We start from the raw sequence: 9,659 nt of genomic DNA, 5'->3' as shown, positions 1-9,659 counted from the left end.
CTTCTCTTCTCTGTTTTTCAATCATTTTACACACAATTCATCACATTCACATTCACAGCCAGCTCCACAAAGTCTGTCGACCAGAAACCGTCCAAGACTTTCATCTTTAATCTGATCATATATCGCATGCTTCATGTTTTACAACCCAACACACTTCAGTCACTCAATTCAAAATGCTTTGATTGAAAAGTGAGCTTGGGCTGAATTTATAAAAACTAAATGCCACTTGATTTGATATCTTGATATGCACAAGTGTTTTACTGCATTAATTACTATGGTAAACAGTCACTGACAGTCAGAAACACCAGAGAGTGATTTAACCCTTGTGTGTCCTTATGGACATTAGTTTTGTGTGTGGATAACTTTGCTGGTTAATGGCAACTGCACATATTTTGGCTCAGGTGTGTATTTTTATTGGAATTTTACTATTTCACCCCCATTTCCTTTAATAAATCTATTTTGCACTAGTAACACAAAATCTCTCGGGACCTTTTGGACAAAAATGTCCGCATTGAAACCCATTAAAACTGAAATTTTTAATCCCAGGGCCTTTTAACTATAAAATAATGCAGTCTTTGTTAAGAGGCGTTCACTCTGTTGGCAAGGCTTCAAAATCAAAATGTAATTTGTTTTTCTATTTTGTTACCAGATAGAGCCATTTCCTCCGGTTTGGCCTATAAAGGAAACACTCTTTTTATTCCTGTTTTCTGATGAATTATGCAGCAATAAATGTGTGTGTGTTGGTGTGTCACTGACCACTGTGTGTCCCAGTGAGTTTTCCTGCCTCTAATGGGGAAACCTGTTACTGCGCCCAAACACAATCACACTGAAAGCTCATTTTCTGAGATATCAACCTCAAATTTGGAACAAAACTTCTTTAGATTTATGGCTTTGATTTTCTATCAGCTTTAGTTCAACATGTTTCATAAAATATATATTTTAGATAAAATAATGTTCATAAATCATTTTCATAAACCTAAACCTATATAATATTTTTTTGGTCTTTAATGACTGAATGGATTAAGTCAGTGTTTCCTGTTTACAGCCTCAGTTTCCCACAACAGTATCAGGACACTCCTAGTTTCTGTGCACTAAACATGAACAGGATTCAAAGTGAACGTCCTTCAGGCTTCCACTCTTTTTCACCAGTGAATTTACATGACTCATGATTTACTGGATTAGGATTAATGACAATCAACTGTGCAATCACAGCTTTACCGCAGATTAACTACACAAATGCACATTCATCATAAAAATAAATGCCCATGGTTTTAAGATGACTAATTAGCAGGTCTAGAGATCACACTTTTAGCTGTGATTAATCAGGCTTCGGCTTTTCAACACCGCGAGAACACTGATTCTTCAAAGACACAAAAAACAAAACAAAAAACGGGATGAATTAATATATTACATGCCTTGATTTTAATAGTCTAGCTGATTTTAATTAATCGTAATGCAATTTTGAGGCCCCCTAGTGGTGATTAAACAGATGTACTGAACGACTGAAGGGGTTGTTAGGCACAACTCGAAGTCAGCCCTGATTTACCATACAGCAGTTCTTCCCCTTGGCATCTTCCTAAAACAACACAATGAACACATTCAGTAGTGTTATGATTTTATATGTCTATATAATATATCCATATCTGTGAAATATAACGTCATATCTGTGAAAAATAACTTATTTTTGAATAAAACCAGTCACCTTCGCCTGACCAACAGTTTGACAGGTAAATGGTTAGGATACTTTTATTTGTCTTACCTGTGTTATTTTCCACTTTCTTTCCAGCAATGTGCTTTTCCACTCTTCCACTCTTGATTCAGCCGTATTGTCTTCATGCATGTGGAATAGCCTAGCCTACATAATAAATTGTAGCCTATATTCAATTGAATCAATTATCATGTTTTTGATGTTTAAATTATATAACGGCTGAAACAGACTCGTGATTTGATTACATCTAACATGAAAGTTATTAACATTAAAACACTAACATTCTTAACATGAACTTAATTTTACAATTAATTTACATAATATCTTTACTATAGTTTATTTGCACTAAAACTATAATGTCAATCTGCAAAACAAAAAATGTTTTTTTTAGATAAAATCCATTATCACAGTTAAATTAATGGATTTTAAATCCAATATTTAAATGTTAAAGGGTTAGTTCCCCCAAAAATTTTAATTATGTAATTAATGACTCACCCTCATGTCGTTCCAAGCCCGTAAGACCTCCGTTCATCTTCGCAACACAGTTTAAGATATTTTAGATTTAGTCCGAGAGCTTTCTGTCCCTCCATTGAAAATGTATGTACGGTATACTGTCCATGTCCAGAAAAGGTAATACAGACATCATCAAAGTAGTCCATGTGACATCAGTGGCTCAGTCTTAAGTTTATAAAGCGACGAGAATACTTTTTGTGCGCAAAAAACAACAAAAATAACGACTTTATTCCACTATTCATTTCCTTCTCTCTGGGCCTCGAGTGAGTTCACGTAGTGTAACTGCGCAGCGCTTCTGTGTTATACGTCACACGTAGGCTCACTATTGGCCGACGCTGGTCATGTGTGTGATGCGTGTGACGTACAACACAGAAGCGCTACGCAGTTTTACTACGTGAACTCATTCAAGGCCCAGAGAGAAGGAAATGAATAGTGGAATAAAGTCGTTATTTTTGTTGTTTTTTGCGCACAAAAAGTATTCTCGTCGCTTTATAAACTTAAGATTGAGCCACTGATGTCACATGGACTACTTTGATGATGTCTGTATTACCTTTCTGGACATGGACAGTATACGGTACATACATTTTCAATGGAGGGACAGAAAGCTCTCGGACTAAATCTAAAATAACTGTGTTCCGAAGATGAACGGAGGTCTTACGGGCTTGGAACGACATGAGGGTGAGTCATTAATGACATCATTTTCATTTTTGGGTGAACTAACCCTTTAATGTTTAATTATTCGTTTAGTCTGAGTTGTGTGGTGTCAGGTCTGATGATAAAAGCAACGCATGGGCGACTGGATTTTGCAAGTGTTGTCATGGAAATGGCAGGTGAGGGACGAAATAGCGAACGTTACAAAGTGGACCAAATGCGGACGAAATCGGGGCGTTCGCAAACTGGCCTGGACAAATGTCCTCAGAACGTCCGTGACGGTCCGTCAGCGAACGTCACAAAGCGGACAAGGTGCGGACGTCCCTTTTGTAGGGTTCATTCCGCTGGAAGAAATAGTCCCTGACCGTGAACAGCAACAGAAGCTACATTATTTCTCCATTAGATGGCAGCAAAGACTGTCTTTATGAGTGAGTCAGTCAGTAGAGAAGACTTTTATATTGAAAAAAACTACATTTGTTTTGAGAAGCAAGACCGATAAATGACTAGCATGTCACAGGAAAACCCCTTAATTGTTAAAAGGACAAGATATCGGGACATTCAAACTGATATTCTGTTACGTATATAGGACTGACCTGCAAACCGTTCTATAAATCTCATTGCCTGAAATGTACTCATATTAATATATCCATTTAATGAATTTTTTAGGTATTTTAAAGACCAAAAACAGGGCATTTAATTATTTTATATTTGTCTTGATTTTAATAGTTTAGCTGATGTTAATGCTCATTTTGTCTTAAATTAAAATCTTGAGGCCACCTAGTGGTGATTAAACAAATAAAACAATTATATGGAAGTGACTGAAATGTGTGAAATGTTCTCATATTAATATTGCCATTTGATGTATTTTTAGGTGTTTCATAGATCATTTGATCAGGTAAAAGATATGAACATAGTTCATAGTAGGATTATAAACATTTTATTGGAAAACAACTATCATCCTGATACATTCAGAGACTGAACTGTCACTGAGACGTACAGTAACCCTGTGAAAAACAGCTGAGCTGGTGGAATAAAAAATAAAAAAACAGTGCAGGTATTTATAGATAGAAGAAACAGCAGTTCACCCCTTCATCATTCCTAAAAAAAAGCTTGTTTTTCACATTTCTACCACCCGATCATCCCTTAGCTCTCAGTATCTGATCTCAGGCTCACTCCTTCAGCGGCTCTTCATCTCGAACGGTCTCCTGCTCCTGGTTCTGCTCCTCTACATCAGCTACTCTGGTCTTGAGCTCTGCCAGATCGGCTACTCTGGTCTTGAGCTCTGCCAGATCGGCTACTCTGGTCTTGAGCTCCACCAGATCGGCTACACTAGTCTTGAGCTCCTCCAGATCGACTACACTAGTCTTGAGCTCCTCCAGATCGGCTACACTAGTCTTGAGCTCCTCCAGATCATCTACTCTGATCTTGAGCTCTCCCAGATCAGCTACTCTGGTCTTGATCTCCCCCAGCCGGCTCCTCATCTCCTCCATCTTGGCTGTGAGCGCCTCCTCCGTGGTCCTGCAGCCAGCTAGCGAGTCCTCGTGTGTTTTCTGCCTGGTCTCGAGGGCGTTGAGCTCAGCGTCCCGGCTCTCCTCCGCAGCCTTCAGCTGCTCCTCCAGCTCGTGTCCCCGCTCCTCAAGCTCCTCCTTCAGCTCGTCCCTCAGACTCTGGGTCTCGGAGCTGGCCTGGCTCTGCCGCTCACTCAGGCTCTGCAGCTGGTCTGACGTGGCCTGGACGCCGGCTCTCACTGCGCTAACCTCCTCGCGCAGGCTCCCCACGGCGCTCTGCACTAGCGTCCTCACGGCGCCCAGCTCCTCCGACACCGACGCCACCTCCCCGTTCCTCGTCTGCAGCTCGGAGCTGACCGACGCGATCTGCTCGAGCAGCACCGCCACGTTCCCCGCGCACACCTCGCTAGCAGTGTTGAGGTTAGCCACGGCGCTGCTGACGGATGCTAGCTCCTGCGCGAGGAGCGCCGGCGCCTCTGCCTCCTCCAGACGGGCTCTGAGCTCCAGGATCTCGCGGTTAAACTGGGCTGCGTGCTCCTCAGCGCTCTGGCTCATGCGTTGCTCCAGCGAGGACACGTCCCGCTCCCGCTCCTCCTTCAGCTCGCGGATGCTCTCCGCTAGGTCCCGCAGGAGCTGCTTCTGGAGCTTCGGGAGCGCCTCCTCCACGCGCCGGGCGTCGGCCTCACTCTTCTGCAGCGCGCGGCTGGTGCTCTCCTGCTGAGTCCTGGCACTGGCCACCGCGCTCTCCACACCCTCCAGAGACGCCTGCATGGTCCTGATCTGGAGACAGAAGAATAACACACGCTTAAGCTCAGACTTCTTAAAGTCCCAGTGTAGTCACTCATTTTATCCCTTAAAACCAAGTGGAAACCTTACGGTCTCTCTCGAAACCTCAACTTTATTTTCACTGTAAAGCTGCTTTGAAACAATCTATATTGTTAAAAGCGCTATATCCCGCAGGATTGTGACTTCACTTGACTTGAAACCAACACTGAAGTGACTTGAACTGCAGTTCATCCACTGGCCACTAGAGACCGGCTGCAGAAGAGAGTCAATCCCATAAACCCCCATGTTAAAATGCCCAACTTTACAGCAGGAAGAAACCTGTTTACAGCCTGGTGCAAGAAGTGGTTTTGGTCTATAAAGCTAATTTTGCCCTTCATGACGACTGTGATGGGGTGATTTTTTTCTATAACTCATCCGTTTAAATTATATTAAGCCTAAAATTCTGCATAATTAAGGGCGTGGCCACTTGAGTGACAGGTGGATTGCTGCTGATATCACTACTAGCCGTTTGTCTGCTGTCTGTTAGCGTCACGTCACCTCAGCTAATTCACCTCGATGCACATTTTCATTTATCCGGGAGTTTTTCCAAGCGCGGCCAAGATGGCGACGCCCGGCTCCGCCCACTTTGGGCTTCAAAATCGATCTTCGGAAACATACGGGTGACGTCACGCACACTACGCCCAGTGTTTTTACGGTCTATGGTTAAAACTCACCTTTTATCACCAAAATTACATATTTAAAATATTGGCCCTTACCAATCATGGCCTCCTAATAATCCCCTTACATTGAATTGGCTCTATCACTCTCTCTCCTCTCTTCACCTATAGCTGGTGTGTGGTGAGCGCACTGGAGCCGTTGTACTGTGGCTGCAGTCGCATCATCCAAGTGGATGCTGCACACTGGTGGTGGTTGAAGAGAGACCCCCTGATATGACTGTAAAGCGCTTTGGGTGTACAGTAGTACATATTAAAGCGCTATATAAATGCCGATTCTATTCGATTCTAAATGCCCATTTGAATCCGATCGCTCAAACCACTTCAGGAGTTCTGGGCCGCATTCCAGACGAAACTGGACAAGTGTAAATACATCTGGTTGTTGAAACCACATATGTAAATTTTACTCCTCCCAAAAATGCTAAAAAAAAAAAATTTACGTGTGAGAGCGTGTTATAGGTTATATGTAATGTTATAGCCAGATATGACAACGCTACTGCAACACGCATCGCTGCATCCGATCTGAGTAAACACATGAAGTGGCCAGGTGTAAACGTGCGTGACGTCGTGACGTAAAGCAAGTCGTGATTCTCGCGAGATTTGCTGCATTGCTGGTTTTGCCAGCGCCGTTTTTAATTAAAACAAAATTGATTAACTAAAAAACTAAACCCTTAACATGATGTCATGATGGAACCCCTCAAAGGTTCTATATATGATGTGCCTGACGGAACCTTTCAAGATTCCATATAGAACCTTCTCTTCTAAGAGTGTAACTCCTAAATTTCTGGTTTAACTCGAATTCAACACCACTTTTTATTTATTTATTATTATTGATTTGACGACAGTAACAACACCTAAAAGTGCCATTGTTTGAGAACTTAATAGTTAATCTATAATAAAAGCTGTCAATGACATAAAGCCTTTTATAATGATGCTTAAGCTTTAGTTTACCAGAGCTGTACGTATATTTAAATACAATACATTATTGTTTTAATCATTTGTATCTGTTTGTTTCCCATGGAGTATCTTTACAAAGAGGTATTTTGTGGTTTAGGTGTGCATATGTATAGGTATATATATTATATTGGTTAAAAGTGTTAACCAAAGGTAGGTTGGGTTGCTAGATTTAGAGAAAAGCCTCTCTAGAGACCTGAGATGCAAATGATAATGATAATTTGCATCTCATATGCTATATTCTCTATGCAGCATCCATGTTTTGGCTGATTTGTTTTGTTTTTTTGGACTGTACCTATTCAAATAAACCAATAAGTAAATAAAAACAATGAACTCGTCCTCAGTCATGTCGTTCCAAACCTTTACGACTCGGGATATAGAGAACGGCAGTCGTCCGCTGGTGCTTTACTGCTGCATGATTGGAGCGTGAGTTTTCCACACTCTTCAGGCTGATCTGACTTCAGTCTCTAGAGCACTCTCCCCCCGGGCCAGAGGAACCTGACGAACCTGATCGAGCGCCTCACACACACACACACTCCAGAACAGATCTATTATTACAGGTGAGGATGAGGAGACAAATGCCTCGTCTTCTTTAAATCAAACACTCTCTAAACACTGATCCACTTCCTGTTGTGTTGGACACTAAAAGTCATTTAAGCTGCACTGTCAGCCAATCACAGTTGACCACATCATCCTCATATACCCGGGCCTTTCTCTAGTGTGATCAATCAGAAGACACAGTTCCGTGTGTGTGTGTATAAACCCCAGTTCACACTAAGCTGCTTGTGTGTGTGTGTGTGATTGATTGATTTCATGAAATGCACACAGGAAGTTACGTGAGAGATGAGCTCAAGCTCTTCTACTAGACCACATCTGAATCTGACTGATCAAGTTTATTCAGTTCAGTCAGTTCAGTTCAGTTTAGTCTAGCTAACAGGGAACGTTCTCTCAACGTTACGAAAAAACGCTCTTCCAGTAAGGCTAATAGAACGTTTGTTCAAAGTTAATAATGAAAACATTACTATTCATGGAGCTTTTGTCTGAAACGTTTAGTTGGACGTTCATTTGACGTGTTTTAAATGTTACTACTTGTTTCAGAACGTTCTAAGAACATTCAAAAAGTAACATTCCATAACGTTTGCAGAATGATACAATGGAATGTTCCCATTAAAGTTTAGTTTTTTTAATCCAGTAACGCTTATAGAACGTTTGTTCAAAATGACCTGTTCCTTAATAATGTTCAAATGTAGTCACCATACATTGGAGCTACTAACTTACTTGTTTTAGAACGTTCAGAGAACATTCAAAAGTAACATTCCAAAACTTTTTTACAGAATGATACAATGGAATGTTCCTTTAACGTTCGCGTATCCAAGATAGATCATTTCAAAAATAACGTTTACAAGTTAGGTAGCGATCCAATCGCTCTTAGAGCATAATTTGTTGGCTGAGTGTGTGTGTGTTGTTTCTCCAACGGGAACGCGACTGGATGATGAAGTCCACTAACCTGTGTGAACGCGTTCTCCACCTCGCGCGCCGCCGCGGCGCACTTCATCGCGGACTCCTCGTTCCTGACGCTCGCGTGTCTGATCTCCGACAGCTCGCGCTGGAAGTGCACGGACGCGAACACGACTCCGGCCGCGAGCGCCAGGTAAAACAGCGCGCACACGCACTTCATCAGCATCGATGCGTCGGACCCGGAGCCGCGGCTCGCGAGCGGCGCGTTCTCCGCCTTCACCGCGACTTTGCTCGCGCTTTTCCTCGGCGCGTCATCGGGCTGCTGGCTCGCGACGCCTCTGTCGCTGCTGGAGGTCGAGTTTGAGTTGTTCTTGCTTCTGTTCCTCGCGGTCATCGTTCCGTGTGCGTTCCACCAGCGTTCTGTGACGTCACCGAGCGTCGCGTTGCGTCCGCGCGGGATCTGCTCTCATTCCTTCACTCACTGGATTAGTTTGCTCAACTCTCCCAGCCGATGCGTTCACGCTCGTTTGAAGGACGCGAGCGCTTCACGGTTAACCCCAGTGCTGTAGATGATGATGATGATGAAGAAGATGATGAAGGCTGTCGTGTCGTGTCGTCGTTTGCTCCACCCTTCTTCAGACGTGGCACTGATTTTCCTCAACATCTGCATCCTCCCATCATGTCCATTACGTGTTTGACTTTACAGGCCATGCAACTTATGTTTCAGGACTCTATAGAAACTTCACAAGAACATCAGTTTTCATAAAAACTTTTATAATGAAAAAACGTTGATCTTTGGTCATTTTTGATAATAATCATATTGTAGCTAACATTACTCCCATACAGAATTAGGGTTAGAAAACAAAAAAAAAATATAAGGACGAGTCAGTAACTACTTGTGTTTTTAACATCAACATTATTTAAGCAATTTCAACTTAATGTTTTTAAGTCATACGAGATTCAACTTAATTCGACTTAAGCCGGTTTAATAATTTAAGTTTAAATGACTTGTACAGACAGTTTTAATACAAATTTAAGTTATAGTTGAAATAGTTGGGCTTTTTCACTACATATAAAATTGTATTATTTCTTATTACACATTCAGGATCAGTAAACAAAACATAATACAAACACTGAAACATGAATTCATTTCTCAAATTCGTGTTCAAAATAAAATTCAATCTTCAGCTAAAGTAAGTAACTGGATCAACTAACCACTGGGGGAAAAATGATTCTCTAATTTATCAATTTGTATCATTCTTACAACTAACGTCCTGCATTATGTCATTTATTATTTAAATATTACGTTCTAGTGATGTTGTGGTGTCTTCATAATATTTAATAAATCTTAGGGATTTTTTTTATTAT

At 41.6% G+C, this 9,659-nt stretch overlaps 1 protein-coding gene across 1 annotated transcript; it reads right to left on the bottom strand.

The window, feature by feature from the left end:
• Positions 1 to 3,793: 3,793 nt before the first annotated feature.
• On the bottom strand, positions 3,794 to 8,956 carry ckap4 (cytoskeleton associated protein 4). Its single transcript, XM_082167242.1, has 2 exons — positions 8,341 to 8,956; positions 3,794 to 5,160 (listed from the first exon to the last, which is right to left on the bottom strand). The coding sequence occupies exons 1-2, from the start codon at positions 8,683 to 8,685 to the stop codon at positions 4,042 to 4,044; spliced, it is 1,464 nt and encodes a 487-aa protein (XP_082023368.1). The 5' UTR covers positions 8,686 to 8,956; the 3' UTR covers positions 3,794 to 4,041.
• Between the last annotated feature and the right edge of the window lie 703 nt (positions 8,957 to 9,659).

The sequence above is a fragment of the Leuciscus leuciscus genome, assembly GCF_965113295.1.
Source record: "Leuciscus leuciscus genome assembly, chromosome: 4".
Classification (NCBI taxonomy): Eukaryota; Metazoa; Chordata; class Actinopteri; order Cypriniformes; family Leuciscidae; genus Leuciscus; species Leuciscus leuciscus.
This window is presented reverse-complemented; position numbering and strand designations above follow the sequence as displayed.

Coding starts and splice junctions, on each gene's coding strand:
- ckap4 (XM_082167242.1), bottom strand. CDS start 8,685: ATGACCGCGAGGAACAGAAGCAAGAACAACTCAAACTCGACCTCCAGC. Junction 5,161..8,340: donor TGGAGAACGCGTTCACACAG/GTTAGTGGACTT, acceptor TTCTGTCTCCAG/ATCAGGACCATGCAGGCGTC.